The sequence below is a fragment of the Notolabrus celidotus genome, chromosome 13, assembly GCF_009762535.1.
Source record: "Notolabrus celidotus isolate fNotCel1 chromosome 13, fNotCel1.pri, whole genome shotgun sequence".
Taxonomy (NCBI): Eukaryota; Metazoa; Chordata; class Actinopteri; order Labriformes; family Labridae; genus Notolabrus; species Notolabrus celidotus.
Genome location: NC_048284.1, coordinates 24,252,895 through 24,280,716, shown reverse-complemented (window position 1 = coordinate 24,280,716; position 27,822 = coordinate 24,252,895). Strand labels below are relative to the sequence as shown.

General features: G+C 40.5%; 1 protein-coding gene across 1 annotated transcript in view; it reads right to left on the bottom strand.

The window, feature by feature from the left end:
- LOC117824471 (kelch-like protein 29) overlaps positions 1–27,822 on the bottom strand; it is a 139,800-nt gene that overhangs the window by 6,677 nt on the left and 105,301 nt on the right. Inside the window, exons 10-13 of the mRNA XM_034699956.1 lie at positions 27,393–27,591; positions 20,680–20,862; positions 18,949–19,129; positions 2,087–2,280 (exon numbers count right to left, since the gene is read on the bottom strand). Of these exons, the coding sequence (XP_034555847.1) occupies positions 2,087–2,280; positions 18,949–19,129; positions 20,680–20,862; positions 27,393–27,591 (757 nt within the window). The remainder of the gene's footprint in view (positions 1–2,086; positions 2,281–18,948; positions 19,130–20,679; positions 20,863–27,392; positions 27,592–27,822) is intronic.

Here is a 27,822-nt window from a genome sequence, read left to right as displayed (position 1 = left end):
GGGCGCACACACGGAAAGTCAGAGCAAACACACACAGCTGTATTTATGTCAGGGGATATGACAGAGCTAAGAGATGTAGAGAGGGGTAGAGGGAACTTAAGAGAGAGAGGAATCTAGCAAATCAGAGGGTTGATAGAGAAGCACTCCTCACCAACTCACTAAAATCATTGCCAGCACAATTTCACAAGAAGCTCTAAATCTGTCCATCATCTGTCGGCTTATTGGCTGTCATACGCAAGATCGTCACACACTGACGGATGAACATTTTTCAGTCTGTGCAGGTCATTAACACACACGCATACATGACAACCTCATTACATAATTCATATATATGTGTGTGTGTGGAAGTGTTTCCTCAGGTTAGGTATGTTGGATATGAGATCAGGGGATGCTGTGTGTGCCTGCAACTCTACATGTGTGTTTCTCACCAGACTTTTCTCTAATTCCTCCTCTGCCAGCGGCTCTGACAGCCCTTTAAACTGTTAAGCTTTCAGCACAAACAACACACATACACGTTACATAATCATAATTTTGCTCACAGTAGTGTTGCTCTGAAAAAGCTCTAATAACAGAGAGCAAGTTTTTTGGCAACAGAGCTGAGTGAAGCACCTCCATGCTGGAGCTTTAATGACATGAGATCAACTTCTTGTCAGGAAACATTAAAATTCAAACACGTTTTAGACCCAGAGTTTCTCTCTGATGCCTGCTGCTCTGAGTGTTGCCTCAAGCAACAAAATGCTAGAAAGAATATTTAAAATATTTGGATAAATATTTGCCCTGAGAATCCATCCTTTGCCAACATGTTAATTTGGGTCACCTCACATTTCTTATAGAATCTCTAATTGTGTGGAAAATGTATTGAAATAAAAACAAATATAATTTTTCTGTTGCAGCTTTTAAGAAATGCTTTGACAATTTATTACATAGCATGAGGTCTGTTTGTTAATGTGAGGCTGTAAAAGTCTCCTAAAAGTATGTCTGTTTTATAATCAGTATGAACAGTAAAATGTTAAAATGACTAATGACTTTAACTGGCTGTTTGGTGTTTGATTATTTCTGGACTGGGACCAGTCACTTCCTGGACTCTTCACTGGTAGTCTGCTAGTTGAGGAATAAAATGAATCAGTGTTTGTTTATGATAAATTTTCTTTCGTAAACCTTGTGACATGTTTATCATTAAAAGATACAATATGGGTAGGGGTGCGACAGAGCTCCCTCCGTTGTACATCAGGAAGTGACTTTGGTTAGTTTGCACTCAAGTTAATGGGATGATATAATTTGTTATTTAAAGAGCATCACAGGTGCTGTTTTTTTCTGGCCCTAATGTTAAATGTATGTTATATTCGAATAGCAATCATCCCTGTGCTGTGCTGCATCTTTAAAAGATGTAGTTTTGTGCAAAGATCTGCCTGTGGATAAATCTCTGTATAGGGAATACAGCTGTCAGTGTTTTAAACTGTGCAGAGTTGTACGCTGTGTTTTTGCTGCTAGCCTGGAGTAATGGCAGTTTAGTTTGAGTGTTTTTTCCGTGGTTGAGTTCCTCACAGGTCCCTGGTGGCTCTGGCTAGTATGTGGCTGCAGGTTTGTGAAATGAGAAACTGTAGAGTTTGACCCATAACATGTCAGAGGGTTTAGTACTTTCACGTCGAGATGGAGCAGATTAACAAGGTTGGAAAAGATCAACACTCTGTTGACTTTTTTCTTTGCCTGAAGTTAATTCTAAATGAAAAAAACATGTCCATGTTTGTAGATGGTTTTGCCCTTTTTAGGCTACATACAAGAAATAACTAGTTTTATGTCTTTTACAGAAAATGTTTGGGCAAACTTATCAAGTATTTAGCTAAAATTGACTGGCCCATTACTATGCCATAACTACACCAATGGACAAGAGTTCCCAGTGTATGAAGTGCAAAGAGAACAAACAGCATTGTCATCAATTCACCATGATACAGTGATCCACTGCTCAAGATTATATCTTGAACTCTGTTACATCCCTGAGGATGTAAACACTGCATGTTGTGTTGAAGAAAGAATGCGTGTGAGACACTGCCAAAGGGTTAGATTGTGAGTGTTGTTACTGATTTACCTATCATAGGTGATTCAATGAAGCTCCAGGTGTTACTCTGCGGTACGTAGGACTGGAGGACACCTGCAGAGCGGCTGGCCTCGTTCACACCTCCAAACACGTAGACCTTCCCTCCACACACTGTGGCTGCTGCTGAATGGACCGGTTTAGGAAGAGGAGAGACCGTCTCCCATTGGTTGGTGATTGTGTCGTACCTGAAGAGGAAAACAAGAATGTTTATATTGAATTAAGCACACTTTTAATTTTTGTTCAATTCAGCATAATTTAGAATTACAGAAGAAAAGTGTTACGTGACATGAGAGGGAATGGAGATCTCAGTTTAGAACTTTTATTTTTCATGGCCCTGCTTTTATAAAAGAAGTCCACAATGACGAATCTCAGATTTACTTATAAAACCTCAAATGATCAACTTCAACACTTAACTGTCAGTCATTTACATCCCCCCCACACACCAATAATATACTAAAACATTATTTTAAGTCCCCACTGTGCTGAATTCACTGTGAAATGCTGGTTTTGGCTGCAGGGCTGACAGATATAATTAGCAGAATGCCTGCAACAGCAGGGAGGATAAAAAAGGCCAACCATTACCCAAAATGACAGCAATTAAAGCAACTACACAGAGCAACATATGTTTGGAGCTACAAGCCATTAGTCTCTGGAGTTGGGCTGAGAGTCAGCGCTGAGCTTTGGTCCTTTCTCACTGAGCGTCTTTGGCAGAGACTTCAACCCTGAGCCAAAAACTCAGCAGACCCAGACTGGCTCAAACAGAGGCCTGACACACTGTGAACAAGACATGGATCTATGGACTGAATGCTTGTCAGAGTTTGATCATGCATACAATCATGTATATTCATTGACTCCTTGTTTGTGTTTGTTGTGGTTGTTTGTGTTTTTTCCTCCCCTGTGTGATGTGTTAGCAGTCTAATCCTGTGTCCGTGAACTGCTGACCAAAGCAGCCCTCCAACTGTTAAGATGCAAACTGATCCTGGATCTGTGATTAAAACACACATCTATTACAACTGAAGTATGCAGTAATGATCAAGGTTGTCTCTTTGTCATAAGAAAAACACCTTTACTTTCAAATCTGAAGCTGACGTCAACCAGAACAACAATCCAAACACATCGAACGCAAGAAAAAAGTCCAACACTGTCACTTCAGGAGGATTTCCTTTTAGGAGTGATCCTCTTTTTTTTCACATGATCTTCATTCTGTCTTTGCCCTCATTTTAGAGGGCACACAGTTGTCTGCTTTTTTCCTCCACCTCCACTTTTTATTTGATGTACTCGTCAATGAAAACAGATGTGCATAGGGTTTTTCTTCAGTATAAGGCTATTGCTCTTTTGAAACTCTGGTAGCATTTGAAGCTTAACTTGAATGTCACCTACAAAAACTGGTTGAATCGACCCCACTATGGGAAGCTGCAGGATAAAGTGTGAGAAGAGACAGATGGATTAGCCTTTGGGAACTTTTTCTTTGGGGGTCTGATGATGCTTTTGGATTCACCTGCTGAGGGGACAGGTTTAGATCCACATGCAGTCTGATGTCACAGAACACACCTCTGAAAAATACACTTAGGAGTGCCAATTAACTCTGTTTAAACAAACATGTGCATGAGGGTTGATTAACAGAGACCTGCTGAGGAAGAGGGACGAACACGTGTTTCAGTATCTGGATGTTGTGATTACCTCTCTAACACATCAGGCAGGTTCATAGATTTAAGGATCAGTCACTGCTGAGTGACGCTGATGAAGGGATCAACAAAAGGCCAACATGACGACTGAAAACAGCTGCTCATGATGAAAATAATAACTGACAGACAGCCTGGATTTAATATTTGTTAGAATTTATGTCATTTCTGTTTTTCTGGCTACTCTAACATTGATCAAATCCTCAAACAATGTTTCAAATGTACATATTTTTTGTACAGTGTTTAATTTTTGTTATAACTAAAAACAATGTTAAAGTTGCTCCAGCTATCTTTTTAATACACAATGTGTGAAATGACAGCATGTCAAGTCAGAGGTGTTGCTTGGATTTATGAACCCACAGAGATATCACCTGTGTCTTCAGTCTCCCTAAGCTTTTCATCACCCTTCAGCTCATTATTTTGATATCACAGCCTGAACCTGCAGTGTCTGGGTTCACTGTCCTCACTGACCTTGTTCCAAGATGCAGCTGTTTTTGTGAGACAAAAAAGTGCAATTGTGTACGGAGTGTGTGCATCCTGCCAAGTTCCAAACAGCAGGAAAACAAGGTTTGTGACGAAAGTGAACTTTTCATCTTTTTCTAACTAAGTCCTGGGTACTTCATAGCAGTGAGGCAGAAATACCTCAGTGAGTAATACTCATTATTTCAGTTTTATCAGATAATAGAGCTCATGTAAAGCCAATCTATATAAGTAAGAAGTGGATCATGAAAATAAGTTGTGATTCAATATAAACTCTGCACAGCTCTCATGCATCAAATGAATAAAGAACTCTGACAAAGATGAACACATGCAGGTCAGAAGAAACTCAGACTCACTTGATCTCAGAAGTCAAATATCTAACTGAATTAATTCGTAGTGTGATTCACCATCAAGCATTTAAAATCAAGCGTGACATCAGGCTTGACACTAAAGAGATTCCCAGAGTGGGTGTTTGTGGTTTGATTACATCTTCAAGGCAGTGGAGATAAGGAAAAAGAGAGGCAGAGAAAAGAAAACACTGTTCTTCCCAAAAACAAAGAAAACATCTCTGCTTTTCTTTCCTCCGAAGCTCTCTTTCTGACACTTGTAGGAGTTTTAGCCATCAACATGTTGTGCTATATCTTTTGCTCACACAAAGACTTACAAGTACACAAAGCCGTGTAATCCTCTGCAGCTCCTGACAGGACTCATTTCATCACAAGGGGACAAATCTTTTTTTTTTTTAAATGATGCTGCAGGGCTAGAGCAGAACAAACAATGTGGGATTGTGTTCTTTTATGTTGAAAGAGACAGAAAGACAGAGAAATAGGAAGAGTAGATGGATTATGAATGAAAGAAAGAGGCCAGACACTCGCCTAAATTTACCTCTGAATACATAATCTGGATAAAGGAAAACAAGTTAATGCTCCCAGCATGCACTGGGGCTGACATGTCAACAATCCAGAACTGTGACTTGAAGTCTGTCAGATTTTAAAGCGACCCACGCAGACAGATTGTGTTTGTGAAAAGAAACCAGCTAATGTTTCTCTGGCCTTTGTTAGAATGATTGCTTACACAATCTGCATACGAACCACAATGTTTAATGGCAACAGGTGAAGTTAGACAGCTACTGTGTAAATGTACTGTCACACCTGACATGTTTGTTTATGCTGACAGCAGATGGAATTCTCCACAACTGATTTCTTGTACTGCAAACAAAGAAGTAGATACACCTCAATAAAGGTACCCTACTTTTTCCCGTTGTTCTCAGGAGAGTGTACATTGATTCAAAACTTGAGTGTCTATTTACACTGTGATAAAGAATTTAGTCATTCAGTAAAAAAAATGTGACCATGGACTATATGAATGGACACAGCCTCTGGTTTCAAAAGTAAATTTTATTCAGAAGTACCCCAAACATGCTTTCTTTCTAATGACCAGCAGGGGACACGTGATGCCCCCTTTCAACCATTTAACAAAGCCCCTGTGCTCTTAACGAAACATTTTTGCATTGCTTTGTCAAAAATATAAAATGGATCAAGCAACAGTAGAGGTTTTGGACCCTACCGGCCCTAAACAGCCTGTCTCATCACTGTCAGTTGAAGTGTGGGTCTCTTTAAATGTAAGAGAGCCCCGCCCCGCTCTTCAGCTGGGTAAGGAGCTCATCTGCATTCAGAGAGACTTCCTTGCAGCTCCAACTCTTGTGAAAAAAACAATGGCAGTCTTCCAAAAGTTTGGTTCCAAATGTGCAGCTCAGAGGATGAGGGTGGAGATACCATATGAGGGGGTAAGTATGATTACTACTCTCCTTGTGCTGTTGGAGGGAGAGATGATTCTGAATGAACTGTCGGACTGTGCGTTTTCAGACAAAGGCCAACCAAGGACAAAGGACTGGGTGGCCTTTTTAAACATTTTGTGGGTCAATGAATACTCTGGATACCAAAGTTTATCTGCATCATATCTATATGCCACCTTTAAAGAAGTCGTATTATATGAAAACCATATGGAAAATGCTCATACATCTTTGATGGTTTTTTTTTACCTAAGAAAACATTTTACCAGAGAGTTTTTTGGTCTCAGTAATTTGTTTCAAGTCTTCTTCAATACAGCAGGATGTTCATTTTTTAAATGGTGGTCCAATAGCCATCATAGCCAACAGTGTTGTGTAAGAGTTTGTAGATGATGCAAATACAAGAAAAACCCCACTGAAAGAACATGTCTGTCCATGCAGGTTACTAACTACACTTACAGCACACAGTTCAACAAGGACAACAACACTGTAACCTTTACAACCTGTGTGTGTGTGTGTGTGTGTGTGTGTGTGTGTGTGTGTGTGTGTGTGTGTGTGTGTGTGCGTGTGTGTGTGTGTGCGTGTGTGTGAAAGGCAATGAAAGTTGGTTATGAAAAGTACACATTGGTTTTTTTTGCCTACAGAGGTAAGCTGATGCTGTAGATTCTGTTGAGCTGCAAGTCAAGCCCTCAAGTTACGAATCCATATAAATCTTTGCAACACCTCAGCTCTGTGTACTACTCAAATGAAGTCTATCTCATGCTCTACCTCAGGGGTGTCAAACATACAGCCTGCGGGCCAAAACCAGCCCGCCAGAGGTTCCAATCTGGCCCGTAGACAACCCCCCAAAGTGAAAAAATGACAGAGAAGACATTAACTGCAATTTTTCAATAAAAGTAACTACTATTTCAGATTTGTCCTCTCGGGGTCACATACGATCAATGTGCTGATGGAGCGCACCTGAACGGCACTCTGGGAGAATATTCGCATTTTTCATAACCAGATGGAAATTCATAGACTTTTTAGAGCACTTCAAGATCCAATCAACACTAAAGTTTTTGTATATGTAAACTTGTCACAGCAGGAGATGTGGATCCACCTTTTTGAAAAATTGAGCCACATGTCGTGAGCATGCTTACCATGCATACGTCATAGGTGCGCTCCGTCACTGCTAGCACTAGCACTAGCACTACACCCCTGCATACAACACTGTCCAGCAAGCACATTGTTCGTGCTGGAGCAGGGGGGTCTATAATAGTGAACTTTACCTTATCATTATTATAATCTATCTGTCCTTTTGCTGTAAACATTACACTCTGTGTCAGGTGACTTGAATAACCTGTGTGCTTGGTGTGTTCGCAGCAGGTTTCAGTGCTTAAAGAATATCATATCTGGCCCCTCTATGAGAATCTTCTTGGCAAAAAATACAACAGCTGATTCTCTAAAAAGATAGTTCATGAAATTTGAACATTTTCAGAATGTACTTTTTGCACTATAACAAAGGGAACATATTGGAGTTGTCCTTCTCTATTGGTTATTATGTTATGATTTTACAGGTCTGGCCCACTTGAGATCAAATTGGGGTGTATGTGGCCCCTGAACTGAAATGAGTTTGACACCCCTTCTCTACCTGCTGCACACCTTAAGGTGAATAACTGAAGCTGTGCACATGTGGGTGAGTTGGACTTCCTTGCAACTTGTTTGTTAGCATTTTATTTGGTTCTCATACAGCTGTTGGAACGAAGTGCAAGGCTGAGAGGTAGATACAAGTATGTGAGTGCATTAATCCCTCAAACCCTCTGTGTCCTGTCACAAGTAATGAGCTGAGAGGTTGTGATTTGGCGTGAGGGAAACCAGGCTATGTGATCATCTTCAGCCTGGAGGGGATTCTAAATAATAAACACATAAACAAAGACATCTTTTTCTTATGTAATCAGTTTTCATGTTAACCAAGAATGTTCATTAGCAGCCAAGTGAAGGAAATCCCAACAGCATTTCTAAAGACTCTCTACGCAGTCTTTGGAAGAGATAAATGCAGTGAAAGTTGTCTGCTGAATTGTATCCATTATTTATAAAGTCAACTTAGCTGCACATTTATACAATGTTTTTGGTCTCCTCTGATAAATAAAGCTGCAGATAGTGATGTTCATTTGAAATCATTTAACCATGACATTGTGATTGGATGCATACATTCTTGAATCTCATCCAAAATGAGAAAGGAGAAAATAATGGAGCAACAGTAAAACAGAGCAAAAGAAGAAAGCATTAAAGGAGGAGATAAGGAAAAGGAAAGGAAATTACAAACAGGAGACAAGAGAGATGACAGTATTTTTTCAACTAATTTAAATGTCCATCAAGTCAGGTGTGAGATGGAGAGTGAAATTCCATGTTGGAGGGGAGGAGTTGGAAGAGGAGTGACAGTCTATCTGAATCAGCTGCCATCTGTGTGTCAGAGCACATCACAGAAACTGTGAGGCCTGTACCACACCTATCACCATGCTGTCTGCTGGGCTCAAATACCCACACAAACACACATCTCTAAACAAACAACCACACAGCTGCAAATTTTGGTTACATTTGAACAGGGCCAAGACACATGAACATTCAAGGGGTGGTCATAATTAAAAATAAGCAAAAAAAGCAAAGTGAGCATGCATTTATTTAGGTTTAAAGAGGCCTCTGTGATTATAAAAACATGTTGTCTGAAACATATCTGCCATCTCCTCTTTAATTTTATTTAATTAATTCATTTTGTTTAATTTTTTCCAATACTTTACCTCACATTTTTTCCAGTGCTGCTCAAAAATGTGAATACAGCACATCATTTTCTGATAATCATGCAACTTGAAAATTAAGGCACAAGAAAGTTTTCCACCAGCACTAGCTATTTCTAAATCTTTGATTATGTTTACTATCAACATTTTTAGTAGCTCCCAGCTAGTTTCAGACTTACTGAGTTGGGTTGCACCTTTGAATTGAAAAGAAAAAAATAAGTCTTAGCCAGAAAAAGACTTAAGCCATGTTGAAATGTGTATTAGGTCACATGATTGGCACTTTCAAATCCAAATCAATCCCTGCGATAAAAAGGAAGTCAATATTACCTCACAAACTCACTGACAAGAGATATTTTATCCTGTAACTATTTGTGACTTAAAGCTGGTGTTGGTAGTCGAGATATAAACATCAGTTCGGAGAGAGATTTCGAATGTCAACTATAAGGGGTAGATTTCCTCTCACTCACCTCCCCCTCCCCTCCCTGCTCCCGTAACCCCACCCACAAAAATGTGTTATGTGTGTTCTATGAGGAAGTAGTGGCTTCCCAGCCAATCAGTGAGAAGTATTTTGGGGAGTAGCTCTGATTGGTCCATGATAACGGGAGAGAGGGGACTAATAACCTGCTTGATACAAAGGCATTGGAAAACGCAGAGATTTCGCCAATAAGTCAAATTATTTCACTTACAGATGAGTACTGATGGGTATTATGACCTTTTCTCCAAACCCATAAGAAAAAGGTACAGTTTTTTTTTACTCCATTCTTACCAACAGCAGTTTTAAATTTAGTCCATTTCAAATTATGTTAAAAAAAGAAGAAGAAAAAAACACTCTTTAGGTTTAGAAGTGATCATGCTGTTTGGGATTTAATGTCTGATTATGTGGCTAATGTTACTCCAGGAACTCTGCAAAATGTAAAACTTAAAAGTATACAGCATTTTTTGATATGATGGAATATTTTTTCTAATTCAAAATTGAAATGAGCCATACACTATGAACCTAACATATCACCATTTTCAGTTAACGTGGAAGTAAACATTTAGTTAAATTGAATCTCTACCTGACAAGAAGCTTGTTTAGCCTTTTTTTTAATTTATTTTTTATTTTATTTTGCTTTTCAAATTTAAGCACGTAGACAGAAAATAGACTTATACAAAGGACATAAAGGAAGAGTAGGAAGCCTACTGTATGAGAGGAGTTAATATTACAGACAGAATGCAGACAATAGGTAGTTCCAGAATAACGATTAGAATCAATAGAAAAAAAGGGTAATAATAAAATTAATAAAAAATAAATAAATAATAATAATAAAATAAAATAAAAAAAATAAAATAAAAAATTACAAAAACTGACGAGAGACAGAAATGAATCTTCAAGACATTCTCAATACATTTTTGTTATACAGTGGCACAGTCAATAATGTGAGATGGCAGGTTTTCCATGTAGTCCAGCTAAATTGTGTAATCTAACAGGATTCGATTCCGTGATGTTTAAATATCCTCATATAATTAGACTGCTTTGGCTCAACTTCATTTCAAACTTTTAAAATGACTGCCTCTGGATTATTTTAGTTTGTGAACTTTGTCTAATGTGTTCTTGTGTCACAGGTCATGGCCATGTTTTGGACATTATGGTGAGCATTTCTTTTTCGCTGTTTTAACTTGTTGAGTTTGTTTGAGAGGATCTGAACATGGAAAGGTATCCAGTATTTTGCAGACACAGCAGACTGATTCATTCTTTGACATCCTGTAAACCATCCTGGGACCCCTTAGGTTAATCTTGAAGCCATATTTAGAGCTATTGACCTCCAGCCTGGAAACCAATTATATAACCTTTGGAACACTTACACTTTCATGTAGCTGTAAATATCACTCATCCACGCATTACCCTCTGTGGCAGAGCCGGTTACTTGTTATTTGCTAATGATACACACACCTGGCAGCTTGTGTATGACATCTGGGGATCTGATGGAGCCTCGCCCTCAGTATGGATGGTCTCAGAGTGTAGAGGACAAGGTCAGCCAAAAGACTGAACACACACACACACACACACACACACACAGACCATCAGGCAACAGCAGCACATGGAAACACAGGTGGACTCAGACCTGCCAACTTTGTGTCACCTTCAGTTAATCCTTGTGAGACACAGAGCAACCCATCCACAGGCCAACAAATATATCCATAATTCATTTGAATGAACTTATTCAGAGCAGAAGTCTTTAAAGTTTCTTTAAAGTGTAAGAACACAATATCTTCATATTGCTATTTTTTGCATACAGACACACATATTCTGAGTACAGATAAACTGCAGAGATTCTGCACAACACTTATTGAATAAACTTGAAAAGGCTCCTTGAAAGCCTATTAAGAAGATAACTTAAAGAGTCATGGTTATAGCGTGTATGTGCTCTTTCAGTGTGTCTGAGTGTGTCTGAGTGTGAGTGTGTGTGTGTGTGTGTGTAGACAGATTTAATTGGATGGGAATGTTATGTAGGACAGGGGACATGAGTGCCGTCGCTGGTGTAGGTCATGCATCAATTACAGCTCTGTGCTCTTCAAGATGAGCCGAGAGATGCAAGTCTGAGACCTCACTTCATAACCAAAGTAAGTCACACGTGACAGCTCTGTGGAGTGAAGGGTGGAGAGAGAGGATGTTGGATATTGACACCCATATTACTGGGAAAGTAATGGCTACAGCCAAAGCTTGAGGTCCAACTGCTTATTTGTTACATTGTTGGTTTATTATTAGGGAGCAACAACTATGTTGATTCTCAAAATGGTAGAAGTCTCTCCTGTACACACTGACAAAGTAAAAGGGTTCATCCTTTGCAAGAAATGAGCCTCTGAGTCCACCAATATGTTAATATATTTGTTATGCTACACTGAAGAAGTGATTAGATCTGAATGCTAATGTCAGAATGCTAGCAGGATCAAAATGACAATATTAACATGCTAATGCTAATTAAACCCAATCTATACCACAGTCACAATCTATGATTAGTATGTTTGTATGTATGCAACATTTGTTAATTAGCACTGACAAATTGTTCATTTGAGACCAGAGGACAGACAGACACTTCCATCCTCAAGGGTATGCTGCTAGCATGTCTGTTAATCCTTTGAAATTGATTTATACAGAACATCCTGGCAGACATCCAGTGCATGTCTTAAGTATGCAGAGAGAGTCCTCAGTTAGATGGGTGCCTTCATTAGGCCAATTGGGAGATTATTTAAATTTTTCCTTTAAAAATAATAGAAATGCAAACTGTTGCATGCACACCAGATAGATATGTACCATGGATAAAACTAGCACTGCGTCTGCTCTTTGTGTTGATGGGAGCACCTTAAATTCAGCCAACACACTCAGGGCAAGTCTATATATAACAACAAACCCTCCAGTGTCGGTTTCTCCCTGTGTGTTAGTGTCTGGATAGTTGGATGGTTTGCCCAGACTGTGCTTTTTAAAGGTCAGTTGTTGCTTCTCCCTGTAGGGGCTTAGCAAACTAGCTGCCTACGATCTCTGCTGCATTGGTCTCATCCTTATAACTGGTGATTATCCAGAAATACACTGCTGCTGCTTGACTGACTGCATGAAAACCTGAATGGAAGCTAAATGTAAGAAAGAGTGAAGAGAGTACAAGGAAGAGACACGTTTTTAATGTGTTTGTGGCTATTCTGACCGAGTGATGGAAGTTGACAGAGGAAAAAGAGGATAGAAAAAAAAGCACAGAAACAGAGAGAAAGTAAGGAATTGACTTGCCTGTTGGTAGAGGCTGGGATTGTTAAAAAAAAAGGCCAGCCAATCATTGATAAATGGAGGAGAAGCACACACAACTCACACTCCTCATTACCTGCAGCCTCTCTCTGCCGACACTAATATCCTCAGGCACAGCTGCTGCTCAATCGTGTTTCCTTATAGCTGTCAGGCATGCACCGATTCACATGCACACACACGCACCTGCTCTTAGCGTCATCTACCTCCATGTCTCAGAGATCTCAGCATCCCATAAGAAGACAATAAAGAGGAGACACTGTCTTTGCCTTCCAGCCCACCATCATCTCCTGCCCACCAAATCAGCTCTGCGAGGAGACGAGGGGAGCATCAGGAGAGAGAGTGTGGAAGTGAAGAGATGGTGGTTAAAAGCAGGAGGAAGAGGAGGGGATGTATAGAGAGCTTTAAGACAGATGTGGTGATCTGCCTGATTTTGACTCACTCTGTTTAAGAGTGGCTTAGTGTTTCAGTGAGGATTAAAATCACTGAGAGATGAGCTTTTTTCACATATGTACTCCTGAAAAAGAGCTTTGCCACTGAAAATCAACAAAGATGTTTGTGCAAACATTTCCCTCACGGCGCAGTCTTCCTCGTCAGACAAGCGGGGCGGAAGCCACAGTGTAATATTTTAAACATGATGGCGAGCAAAGCAACATATTGATGACAGTTTTTGTACTTCTATCAATGCTGCATGTAAAATTTGCAGACATCGTGAAATTGAAAATGAAGCTTTCTTGAAATGAAAACGGGTGGACGGTGGAGGGTGGTGATGGCTGGTATTGGGTTTGGGGGCTTCACTGGTGACTTGACAGAGCAGCAGGGGGCAGGGCTGTTAGCTATTTAATCCTCAGGAGCAGGGATCAGCTCAGCAGGAGGGAAGCAGCTCAACAGGGGGGCTCTGGGAGCCTGTTGTACGTTGTTGACTACAGTGTCATGATAAGGCTGTCCCATCACCAATCCCCTCTGAACTAGCTCTCAGCTCTGTCTGACCCAGTACAAAGAAACAGATCTACACAGCTTCACGCATAGACATACACAACAGTCCATTATTACTGGATGTTGAAGGGGCCTTGAAGAAAGGACTGAGAGGGGCCTCACATGACTCTACTGGTTCCAGTGTGGCAGATTGTGGAGAGCTCACAGGTTGAAGTTGGGGCTGCTCTACCCTGTGAAGACCCCAAAATCTTCTTGGTTCACCCTCTGTTCTAAATATTTTGCTGTGGGGCCCAAAAATCTGAAGATAAAATTTTTGTTTGCCTGATTCTTTTTATAGTAGAGTCTCTTGTCATCATCACTTAGTAGACTATTTCATTGCTTCCAAAATGGGATGCTGTTTTGCAGGAAGTAAAACAAAGGACCTCCATCACTAATTTGTAGTGTTTCCTCGTGGGAGAGCAGCCTCCAAGCATGTAGAATGAGTGTTTACAATGCATTCTTATTAAGGCAATTACGTCCAAAGGTACGTGTCATTGTATGTGAGCCGAGGAAGTCGAATTGACCGTACCAGAGCTCCTTGCTTTCTGGTGTCCTGACAGCTTCTTTTTCGTCTGCAGGCAAAGAGTCAGTTCCCTGACAGAGTGTCCTTGGCTGTAATCTCCTCTTTCCATGACAATGATGTGGGGTTTGTCACACTCTTGGTGTCCCACAACATGCGCACCACCCACCGACATCCAGTACATGTGGATTTGTGTGTTCAGGGAGCAGCCTACGAAGGACTGTGTTCAGTACAAGGTGTGCTGAAAGATCCTGATGGAATCTCCATCTCACTCGCATCTTCTTTGTCATGGTTGAGTTGATGAATTTCCTACTGCGATTCAATGTTTGCACAAGGTCTTAGAGGCATTATGAGTGGTGTATTGCCTCGGACTTAAGCCACCGTTTTTGAAAAGGCCCATTGTGTAGTTATACCACTGCTTGATGGATGAAATAAAACTCAACAAACAGGCGTAGGATGGTTTTGTGAAGAAGAAAATACCCTTCATCAGGGCAAGGCTGACTACTCTAAAGGAGCTTTAAGAGCTATATGGAGATGGAAAGAAACAGAAATCAACTACAGATATTAGAGAATACAGCACACTGTGGTAAAAGCAGGGTTGTTACAGCAGTTGCCAGTTAATTGAGCATGAAAACAGCACATGGACAATGGAGCTTCCTCCATGTGTATTACTGCAGTCCAGAAGGTCATTTTTCTTTACAAAGCCATAAAAAGCCAGAGAACATGGTCCTTGCAAATGGCTCCTTTCTCCTCTAGACTTGTTAACCAACAGCTCAACATCCCTGCTGAGAAGAGCTAGGAGCTGTACTCATTGTCATGTTGCTAACAGTCTCCATGCAATATTAACTTGCAATAGAGCTTTGAGGACTCCCAAACCTGATTATAGTGCTCAATAAATAAAACAAAACCATCTGTGATTGACACATCATTAGACCCCCATGAATTATTCAATATCTGCAATCATATCAGCTTGCCAAAAGATCAACATGGAGAGGAGTGAGCAGGCCGAGGATACCTGATTACAAGTTTAAAGCCTCCTGGCTCCACTGCTCTCATCCCTACAAATCTGTCAGTCATTACTGAGAAGAACAGAGACAGGAATGAGCCCGCTCACTCCTCTGGGTGCTGATTTGGACCTCCAGCTGTTTCCAAAGAAAGGTTGCATCCAACTAGCATTGAGATGTCTCTGATTGAAGATATTACTGTAAATAGGGGTACATTTTACAGTTAGAAGCGTGAAACCCTCAGTGATATGGGTGCAGAGATGGAGGAGTGATGGAGGCAAATTAGGAGTCAGGGTGTTAGAGGGTAGAGAGCCCTGGCTAAAGATTGGTGATGTATACTGGCATAAAAATAAACACTAATGTGTGTACAGGGACCTACAGATGCATAGACACTGGAGAAACAAGAAATACAGGAGACACACAGAAATACAAAACATCCATGTGTGTAAACAATCTCTACATTGATCGCTCTATGAGCAGGCCCGATCAACTCTGGCTGTCAGAGCGTTTCGTGGTCATCCCCACCCTTCAGGAACCTAGCAGCCACCTACATCTCAAGAGGCAGTCAGTCATTCACACACTGACCAATGATTTCTGAATAGCATTATCTCTCTGTATCACAAACTGCTCAAGAGACCTGTGCAGCTCTTCCTCTTTGTGAGGAGGTAACAAAAAATGTTTGAGTAACAGCTTCCTGATCTCCTCTGGTCAAGGTTTAGTCCAGCTGTGGACTGGCTGCCTCCCTGCTAAAGTCTCAACTATCTTTAGAGTTTTGGTCCAACAGTGCTGAGCTGCAACAGAGCCAACTGAGTCTCACAGCAGAGACACTCCTGCTCCAAAATCAGCTGTTAATGGGGCTCATTTATCAAAGCAGTCAATGAAGAAATGTCTCCAGAAAAGAAGTGAAAGTGATCCTGATAATCAACAGTGATGGGATTTTATAGAAGAAACATACTTTATTAATCACCAGGGAGGAAATTCAATTTTTCCTCTTGTGTTATGTATTCATATTTTTTTTGGGTAATGCTACACACACAGTTTGGTGTATATACATATAATTTTATGCACAAACATGCGGTGGACATGTACATAGGGAGAGATGTCAGAGTGAGGATGCTGCCATCAACCAGCGCACCCCTGAGCAGTTGGGGGTTCGGTGCCTTGCTCAATGGCACCTCGGAAATGCCCAGGCAAGTGAAGCAGAACCTTTCCAGCCACCAGTCCACTTGCCAAAGATCCCATGTGGGGCCTCGAACCAGCGACCCACCGGTTGCCAAGCCAAGCCCCTATGGACTGAGCTACTGCCGCCCCAAAAATTTATGTTAGAATTTGAGAAATTATCCTTAGCAGTTCTCCGTTGTGAAAAAAATCAGGTCTTAAGATAAAAAGAGTTCTTCAAAGTGCAAGTAAGAGCTGAGTGTTAGAGGACAAACTGATGTTAATCTGTCAAGTAAAGGTACATTGTTGCTTCAGTTTCAGGAGTTAGTACTTTGCCATTTTTATTCAGTCTTTATGGTTACCATTAGTTTGATATTATGTTAGAGGTAGTCAGCTGTGTTCAGTTCACACAAAGCTTTTATAGTAAATTATGCAGAACTTCCCACATTAGTTTTGCTTCACAGACTCAACAAAGCGATGTTGGGTCTTGCTGGAGGCACACGGTCTAACATCCAATTATCTTCAGTAGGAGTGAGCAACTAAAATATTCCTAAGGTTATGAATTTGCTGTCTTATCCTGAACTTTGGGGTGAATTATTTTTCAAAAGATATTTGAAAAAAACAAAATCAGGCATCATCTAAAGGATATATTTATAACTTTTAAAGACCTTAGTGTGTCTTTCACAATAAAATCCGTCATCTTCTTCACAATGAATAAGGTGCATGCAGCTCACACTGCCTGTGTTTTCCAGCAGACTGATCTACAATTCATCAACAAAGTATCTGCTAAAGGCTTTAACAGTAAGTGATCGGATCTCGCATGAGAAAAAAGGAAGATTATGCAAATAAAACATTTTAAATGGAAATCTGAAAATAAAAAATGATGCATTTGTAATTGGTATCAAGAAGAATAAACACAAAAAATGTTAATAGGACACCTCAGCATGAAAAAATATAATTAGCATAAATCCTCTATTCTGTGCCCTCTCTAAAAACACATCATCTTAAATCTGTTTATACATTTAATTAAAGCACCAGGGGACAGACTCGATTCTGACTCTCAGCCCACAGAGCTGTTTTTGAACAAGATTAAATAAAAGGTTGAGTTGCTTAGAAACAAGCTCTTTGACTTCTTCCATGGAGAGACCTGTTAACTTTTAAAGGATCAAAACGCTGAATACAACCCCAAACTCTTGTTAAAATGGTTAGCTTTAGCCTGAGCACTGAGCATTTTCTTCATAAATATTGGGAGTTGAGCTATTCTGTTTGCTTTGTGGGCCATTACAACCTTTAATAGTGCTGCACAAGGGCTGCAATATCTAGCAGAGAAGGCTCTAGCAGTTCTTGCAAAGAGATTAAGTGTTACTGTTGTCGTTGTTGATAACTGAGTCCAGTTGCTGTGGGCCTCTGACTATCTCTATGATTGCATATAAAATGCACATGAAGGCACAAAGAGACAAACACACAAACATCCCACAGTGTTTCACTGTGGGATGTTTTCTTCAAAGCCCTGAATACCCATGATACTCGGCAGCTCTCAAATTAAGCTGCTCAGAGACAGAGGAATCAAATGTGTATCTATTACAGGGCAAATATTCCATCTATCCGTCATAACAACACTGTGTGGCAGCATTTTGGGGAAGTATCCAATTAGCAAGCTTTATTTGGAGGACTGTTTGTGCTCTGCGAAAAGCTGTGGATATCAGTTGAGCTGCTAGGTAAAAAGCGGCCTCCTCTAATATACTCAGTAATGTTATTTTGATTGCTTTGGTTCATCTCTGACGTGCAGGAGGAGGAAGCTTCGCTGCTTAAACTCACTCTTCAGCCCAGGTTAGAGCAGAAATAAGAAAGAGAAGCTGAGCCGAAAAACTTGGGTATGATCAGACTATTGAGTCTGAACAATGCTTATTTATGTTCTATGCCTCAAGAAGTTCACTGTACTCTATGAAGAAACAGTCTGACACACACACACACACACGCATGCACGCACGCATGCATGCTCTTAAACATAACAACAGGGAGGTAAAGTGGTAAGTAAACAACTAGGCTTCCGTCCTGGTTTGGGAGGGCTGTCTGTGTGAGTTTGGATTGGTGGGGAAGCTTAGCTGACTCTCCAAACCATTAGTCCTGCAAACATTGATTCATACTGAAGAATTACTAGTTTGGAAAGTAGATTTTTTTCAATACACATATAAAGTATATACATCAAAAAAATGTCGTCTGAATAGTCCACAAAGGATGACCTTCAAATGAAGTGTTGATGATGTGTCGATGCTGAAGTGCATGAAATCAGACACAGACGCCAGACTCTGCTCTCTGAAAGAAAATGCTCTCTCTTACAAACAAGTAAGAGGTGCTCTGTCTCTGCACAACAACTCCTACATCTGTGAGTGTTGAGTATGCTCTGGTTCAGATTCATTCCTCTTCATCTTTGTTCTCTCATAGAAAATGCTAACAACCTGTCAAATCGTACTTACAATAAGCTACACCACACCACCTGCATTTTGCTGGGCAATGTGGAAATATATCTGCTCTGAATGGATTGCTCAGCATGGACTTACTCTCTGCAGAATCCCACTCTCTGACATGGTTGTCAGATTCAGTTAGAGCTGTGCATCTTGCTGCATTCACCAGCTGGGAGCTGCTGGAGGTGTGTGTTGTTTGGAGACAGGCTGCTGTTGATGTTGTGTGACTCTCACCTCTCCACGTGGTCCAGGTTCCCTGATACTCCAAGTCCTCCGATGGTGTACAGCTTTCCGTCGTACACAAGGCTGTTGTGTTTGCAGCGAGCCACCGTCATTTGGGACACCAGACTCCAGTTATCAAGCAGAGACATGTAGCACCAAACGTCAGCCACCATCACACCGGCATCTGTGCCACCTGAAAGATAAAAGATGGGTTATGAAAAGTTTAGATAAAGGGTGATAATTGGAGGAATATTTGAAGGAGATTTACAGAGTAACTCTAGCTAAGGTTTGAATAGAGAACAATATTTACATGACTCTTCTTGGATAGTCTCAAGCTACAAGCACTTTAAGTTGCCATATTTACATTCCTGTCATCATACTGATAGCCAAACTTGATTGTTGGTTGATAAACAGTAACCCTTTCATGAGAGTGAATCTCCCAGGAAAACCCTAACTGTAGAGGATTTGCTAACTTTGACCAACATTACACATTTTGCTTTCTTTGCATGCTGTTTTCCAGGTCCTCTGACAACATCCTTAGTTGTGACAGCAGTTTCCGGCATTTAAAATAAGTATATAGGAATAATCACTGTTGTCTAATTTGAAAGTCATAAGGAGACATCAATTATAGTTTTAGACTGTTCTAAAACCAGCCAAAAACTTCTCACATGAACTTTAAAATCAATGTTCTGCTTCTCCCAAGGTAAAGGATTCATCACAGCTATGTTTTGAAAGAAGAGACAGAAGAAATCCATCACACTCACTTTGTTAACTTTAGAGTCGTACAGCTTATTAATTGATCTTTATTTATTTCATATCACTATATGACATCTCCCAAAACATACAGGAAGAGTAAAGTATATTTTTCTAATATAGAAAATGATTATTTAACTTTCTTTCTCCTGTTTAGTGAAATCCAAACACGCAAATATGCTTTTTTGTTCACAGGAATTTAAACATTTACTGAGGGATTATTCAAACTGTGGACTGATAGAGTTGTTTGTCCCTGTGCTGCAAGTTAACCAGTCTATCCACACAGTGTTTGATTCAGCTCTCTGTTAGCTGTGTAGTTTGACACCAGCAGTGACTCAGTGACCCTGCTCTCTCAGTCTGAGGAAGGTTACAGAGCTGAGTCTGTTGATTGGCTGTCTAGAACACCTCTGATTTCTCCTTTGGCTGTCTGACTCCCAGTGGACACATGCAGACCTGTTCCAACGCCCAAACACAAATTTACATTTATATGAAAGAGAGAGAGGACAGGTACATGCAGGACAAATCCTGCTGCATTTCTACGGTTCAATGTCAAGGTCTGAGCAGCGTGCAGGATTCTGGCACATATAGGCCATGGAGGGAGAAATTCAGTCGATCTCTGGAGAAACAACTTAAAGTTGTCTCATGGAGGGAGTCACAGAGTGCACAGTGTGTTGCTTTGGAACTAAATAAACTGAACAATGCAGTGACTGTAAAACCAGAGTGAGAAAAATGTCAAGTTCAGAAAAATGTTCCACACAAAGAAAACAGAAAAGATATTCTTTAAAGAACTCTTTAAAAGAAGGACATCAAAGTTATCTTCAGTGTCTACACATTTTCGGAGTAAGAGACGAGAAACCTCTGAAAATGTCAATCCTTTAAAAACTGTTTCAGTGCAGTTTGATAAATCGACACATTCACTGTACTCCTGCTCTGTGTCACTAAATGCTGTGACAGGAAAGCTACAATTGTCCTGTAATACATTCAGCTCACCTGACAGGTAGATGTTGTCTCCAGCTGAGATGACACTGAAGAAGTCTCGGTCGTAGAAGGGCAGGCTGGCCAGCGGGTACCACTTACTGTTCTGGGGGTTGAAACAGGTGACTGCTGTCAGGGAGCGCTGGTTCATCCCGATCGATTGACGCCCTCCCACCAGAACTATCACCTCTGCTACACCTACACGACAAAGGAGGAGGAGGAGGGGGGAGGAGGAAGATTGGTGTGGACAAAAGGAAGGGAACAGATGTGAGAAAGGAGACAATCAGGGGGAGACTGCCTCTTCCTGTAAGAGGCAAGATTAAATCAAAGCATCTCTCAGACAGTCACCAGACTGTAGTGGTTACTAAGAGGTTTAATGTTTTGAAGCATGTTGCTTCACATCCAAGATTTGGTATGCTTTCAAAAACTAGATGGAAATGTTTATGCATCTCATAATGGCATCCTTGTCTGACAAAACATCTTTTCAATTTCCAGAAATGAACCTTGATAGGCTGCATGAACATTGACCAACATAAGCATCCATGGGTCACAAGTCTGCGGTTTTCAAATTCAGACTGGACTTTGTGTTCTCTGAGTCAATAAACTTGTCTGGAAAATGCAAAATAAAATGCAAAATAAAAAAAAGTTTCCTTCTCACCAAAACGGCAAGTTTAACTACATCCAAGTGTCATTCACTTGGATGCAGCTTTCTCATTCTGTCTCCTCCCACATTATACAACACTAACACACTCATTTGTCCACACACACACTCACACACACACACGCACACACACACACACACACACACAGTGAAACACACACTGTCAGCGTATCAGAGACTCACAAAATCTTTAAGTGAGGCTCAAATTGTTTTCATGCGTTTGTGAGTTGTCTCATCTCATATAAACAAACATGTGGCAGACCACGTGTGATGAAGAATATACATGTTACTAAGACACATTCAACATGCTACTCCTCACCTGATCTGTGCTCTCAGACACGCATGCACAAATACAGAAACACACTCAACAGCTGGATAAAGACACCAGTGATCCAAAACCCACAAACAGGTTGGCAGACTTCCATGTGCATGTCTCAGGTCATCTCAGTCTTGAGCAGCAGGCTCCTGAGAGCAAACAAGATGACAAGCCGCTGGACAGAAATGAGCTGTGTGTTTGTAAGCAGCAGGCCGGCAGGAAGAAGGGAAGAGGGAGGGGGGATAAGCACTCCCATCGTAGAAACACCGACCAGACCTAGAGGGCAGCCTGAAGCAGCCAGCCCTTTTTCTTCAATGAAATTTTTATGTATGTGTTCCTCTGCAAAGGTTTAAAACCCTGTCTTGCAGTGAGTCAAATGTCTGCTTGAATCTGGAACAATGCCATAAAGGGTTAAAGATGAATCTATTCCCATCATGTAACCATTCATGGGATCAAACCCCAGGACTGCGAGCCTCAGACAGCCCTCAAGACCTCCAACTGACCTTGTAAATACAGCTTATAGATGTGACTTTAGTTTTATAGGACAGCCACAAATACAGAGAGAAAAACAAGCAGCAACATCCTTTGTCTTCTCTGCTTTGAACCTCCTACAAAACTTTCACACACATTAATTATACTGACTGTTCTGCTTTTGTTCTTCTTTATGAGTTTGCTGCAGTTATTGTTTGAGTTTGCACTTCTTTTCTTTTCTTTTCATCATCTGTATTTTTTTTTACTTTATAGTATCTTAAAAGTTGGTCTGTTTTCTATACTTCTTCTATCTTTTTAAAACTTGTATCATCTCTTCACACATTCTCATCTGCAGGAGGTTTCAGACTTGACTGGCTGTGGATTATGACAAAAAATCCCTAAAAAACTGAATTCTCCGGGACAGAAAGGTTTGTTTAAGAGCTGAATCTCAAATTGAAGTTGATGCTCACCCACAGAGCATAGCTTCCTGCTGTGACCTTGCTTTCCTTACTCTCCTATCTTACCCCGTGGCTACGACTCTTTCTCCTCTATCTCTCTCTCTCTCTCTCTTTCTTTTACTTACACTGAAATCCAAGGAGTTTTATGGATATGCTCTCCTCTTCATCTTCCCTCCTTCTCTTTCACCTCATGAACTTTTTTACTCATCTCTGTCAGCCTGTTGTGACCTTTCTGTAACCAGCTGTACTGTGTGGTAGGTACAGCCAAAAGGACATTGTGGAGTGGAGTTGGGTGAAGTTGCAGAGACACACTGTGACACATGGTATTTACTCTGCATGGTTGAATATAAGAGTTTGAGAGTCTCCTGAGAATGTCATGCATGTCTTCTCAGCATTAGATATCCCTGCAATGACCAGCTAAACAAATATTCTTGATCACACGTAGTCTAATTAAAGTATATATTGATTTGAATGTTTCAATACCTGGAGTAGTTCAATTGGAATAACATTTTTCTTTCATCTACTGTATGTTCATCCTTTCCTCCCATCTCTCTCTCTTTCTCCTCCTCTACAGCTCAGGCTGACAGCAGTCACCAGTAAAAAGGTCAAGCAGACTGAACCTTAATTTTGTCTGCAGCCTTGAAGACTTTCAGACCAGAGGTTATGTAATTTTGATTTACCACCTCCATGTTTGCTTAAGATTTCTCTGTTAAGCTGCAAGAATACCAAAAAGTCAGACTCCAATTCTGCGGTGAATAGCTGCATTAAACTTTTTCTCCTGTTCACTCGCTCTATTTTCTTTCCCCTTCCTTCAAATTCTCCTATTAGACTCCTGACATAAAATCGTAAAATGATCCACTGAAGGGAGCAGAGGGCAACCCAGTTCTGAAATGAAAGTACAAACAAAAAAACCTGCAGTACTTTAATTTCCTTTTCAAACTGTGACATCGTCCCCACCACAATTACCTTCCTTTGAGTTTATTTTCGAAAGCTGTGGAGCCAAGGAGAAAGATGACAGATGAATTAAGTTGTTTTATGATCTACTGTCAGTGATGAAGAAGAACATTCAAGGAAACATCAAAATAATGAGCAAGACAAAGTGCTAGTCAGCTCAGAGCCAGGTTTACATGGTGTAAATCTTGGTCTGCTTTTCTTGTGGCTGCTCTCTGAGGAGTTGCTAGCAAATGGAGGTGTGAATAAGTATGACTGTCACGCCTACTGGATTCAGACCTCACAGCCTGGTGTTATTGTCTCAGAACTGTGGATGCAAGCCAAGCTATTGTAAAGCTGTTGTATTGAAATCCCACTGCTGCAATGTGTAAAATGGCTGATAACGCAGAATATTTACATTAGAATCGATGAAGAGAACAGCTTAAATCCTGCTGAAAGACATGCAACAGTCTGAAAAAGTCTTTTTCTTGTGAGCTTTAAACAGAGTAATCTGGTATAAGGAAGGATCACACAGTTAAAATACTTGAGCAGAAAGAGTGAAGTGAACCTGCTGCATACTTAAACTCTTATCTGCTTTGCCCCTGATGCTTCTGGTGTGTGTGTGCTAGTGTAATTCTGAACTGTTTAGCCTTCAGACAAATTAAATGCTTGATAAAGGAAGATACAATGGACATACGCTGTTATCAACAGACACCTGTGATGATTCCCGCCTACCTGAAGGTTCACTAGTGCACCAGGAAAATAAAATAAAGAACCAAAACCAAAAAAAGCATGCATGAAATTAGAGCAACATGTAAAAGAGAAGGCCATATCACTTTCTGCTCACATAATTTCAGACAGAAACTCAACAAAAATTATTCAGCCCCTTTTTATGTAACACTCCAGAAAGCTCAAGAATGCAAAGTAGGTGCAGAGAGAGGCAGAGGAGACGTCTCGTTTCCAGTCAGCGAGGCGTCTCAAAAATAAACTTTATGGAGTTTGCTTCAGACTTTTATGACTTTTTCCTTGTTGTAAATCTGTGAGGAAAAGATCCAAGTCTCATAAATGTCCAGCATAGTTAAGGAGATATTTCTGTTTTGTACCAGTTTCACTCACACTGCACTGGAGCATTTTGGGGGAAACAATGTGATGATATGTAGGAACGTGTCAGAGCCACTGATATAAAAGTGAACACCTAATAAAAACTGGGCTATAAAGTAAGGAAATACATTAAATCAAAGCAGCACAGTAGAATTCTTTCAAAGAAAATCCTGAAGACAAGACGATTAAAGTTGCTGTGAAAACGTTCTGGCTGGTTTTATTTATCTGAAGAAGAAATAAATTCTTCAGAGCTTACAGCTGATTGAGAGGTTCTCATTGATGCCAGCTTGAGTGTTTTGAAAGCAAAAAAAGTTCACAGTTTTCCACATAATGAACACATTCTACATTGGCAAAATAATGTAACTGTAAATAGGTTTGTCAACAGAGATGTAGGGCAAGCAAAACGCCACCACATTTGTATTCAAAATAATATTCAGAGCTTCTCTTATCCATATTTTTATATTAATACCAGATACATTGAATATGTGAACAGTCTCTCTTGAAGTGAAGAGCTTACTTGGATATTTCACTGAATTATTTGCCACTGTAGAGCGTTTTAGCATATTTTAAATCGGTTGGTTTGGTTTTTATTTATTTATTTATTTTTGTAAAACTCACTCTCTTTCATCAGTTTCTAACCAAACCCAGACAGACATAATTTACAACTAGCTACCCAACATAATGGAGAATTCAGCTGCTTAAGTGACAAAAATTAGCTTCAGGGGACAAAATGAAGAGTAGAAGAAGCATCAAATTGCTCCATTTACTGGATGTGTAAATTAACCACAATTTGTAAAACCTTCACCATGTCTCAGAAGCTTCCAGATTGACTGCACTCAGCAGAAATGCTTCATGGATGGCAGTTTTACTTTTGTTGATAGACTTATCAACTGAGCTCAGGTGGTGCCTCACCAGCTTGCGCACATTAAAAAAAAAGACACACACAAACACACACACACACACACACACACACACACACACACACACACACACACACACACACTCACACACACACACACACACACACACACACACACACACACACACACACACACACACACACACACACACACACACACACACACATACTTAGTTGCTGCATGCACAAGAGGTTACATGCTCTTAGAACAAACCCAATCAAATGTCTACTCTTTAAATGTTATTTCTGATCCCTCTGGCTCCTGCTCCTTCTCCTTCTCTACGACCACATGCCGTTTCTCGTCCTCTGTGTGTCAAACATTCCCCAAAAAACTCTTAATCGTTCTACATCTTCATGGTGTTCTGCATGAACGTGCAAGTCCCCATGGCTACCCCACAATCCCAGTGACCATGCTCTGCTATGCAGAGCTCAACCTGTCCAGTGCAGCAGAATGCTGATCAAAACATGCATACACAGCTATCCCAACGAAAAATTCCACTAACTAAAGCCCAAGATTTAAAAACTACACGACCGGTATGATGCATTTGTGTTTATGCATTCAAGATGATCTGTATTTATCTGTACTCAGTGCATCATCGCAGCCTTCAGTTTGTCACACTTTTCTTGCTAAAACCAAACATCAACACTGATAAAATGCTTGCCCCAGAGATTGAGTCACAATAACAGTTTCTATTCAGAGTAGTTCAAAACTTGAAGGGGAGAACTTATTTCAGTTTTACTGGCTTATCAGTATAATGCATCATGAAGGTTTTCATCCCCGCAGTGTTTAGGCATTTATGTAATTCTGTCGTACAGGGCCATGAGCTGCTTTGAATGAATACACACTTCAGCCTGCATAATGAGGCTGTAGGATGCAGAAAATAGGCACAAATTAAGAACTGAAAATGGGCCATGACACAATATGCTCAAAGACTGAATCAGGGATGAGTAATGGGATGATGCTGGGTGCATGTAATGCAACAAATGTCTTTTCTCAAAAGACACGTGATTCTTTGTAAAACATTATTTTCCTGCTTTAAAAAATTTAAAATATTAATCAAATTAAAATCCCCTCATGTTTGCTGACTGGCTGGACCAAATGCCATTTGTTAGACAATTATGTGTATATCAAGCAGAGAATGATTTGTGCTAAATGGTAAGGTGTGCTGTTGTGAGGCTCATAATACCACGAAGACACTATAATTAGTTAGCCTAATTGGAAGGGGTGGAGTCCTGGATGACAAGAGGGAACAAAACTAATGGCCAGAGGCAATTTGAAGGGGCCATCCAACTCCACACAAAGGATTCTTTGATTTTTACAACATAAACAAACATGGTCTTCATTTGCATCAGGCAGACAATGACATGTTGCTTTGTGACTGTGCTGAGCTGGTGATAAACCTTGAAAGACTATGCTTCTGTGTACTGTAACAGAGTCTGAGTTCAGTAGCCCACAGAACTCCAGGAAGCTGTTATGGTTGGACTCTTTCAACTTTTAATGGTACCAGTGTTCAGGCTTGTCTTCAGCCATCATTGGTTTGTGGAAAGAAAAATAGTGGAATATATTATGGAGCTCTGAATCTATGATTTCCAGTTGTGGGTTAAAATCAATATGACTAAGTGAGAGGTCAGGTCTCCATGAGCGGCTCTGACCTCTGTGAGCTCTGTCAGCATGTTGCATTTAATAAGATTAGCGCATGTGTTTGAGCTGGGGAATGGGGGTGGACTTTAACTATGTGTTATTTCAAATTACATACTGTGTGTGTGTGTGTGTGTGTGTGTGTGTGTGTGTGCGTGCGTGCGTGCGTGCGTGCGTGCGTGCGTGCGTGCGTGCGTGCGTGCGTGCGTGCGTGCGTGCGTGTGCGTGAGTACCAGCAGATAGCCTCGGTCGAGTCCTGGGCGTCTGCATCTCCTGTCGGGCGTGAGGCAGCATGTGATAGCGTTTGGCCTCATTGACCAGATCCCGACACGCCTCTGATGATTTGATCAGCTCCTCATTATCCACCACGTTGAGGAGGTAGGATGGGTGGATGAAGGGAAGACGCACCACCGCCAGCAGCTCTGACAAACTCTGGCAAGACAGACAAAAGAGAAACAGATTAATCAGAGGTTAAAGGTTGCAGTAAATTAGTGTCCCTAAAACAACATAACAGGCAAAAGTAAAGGGACAAAAGCTAACACTAATAAAACAGAAGTAGCAGAGTGGAAAAAAAATGTCAGTGTAATCAAACAAGTTTATATATGAACAACATACAACAAATAGACGTTTACAAAGACTGATTATGTTTACTCCTAAACTCAT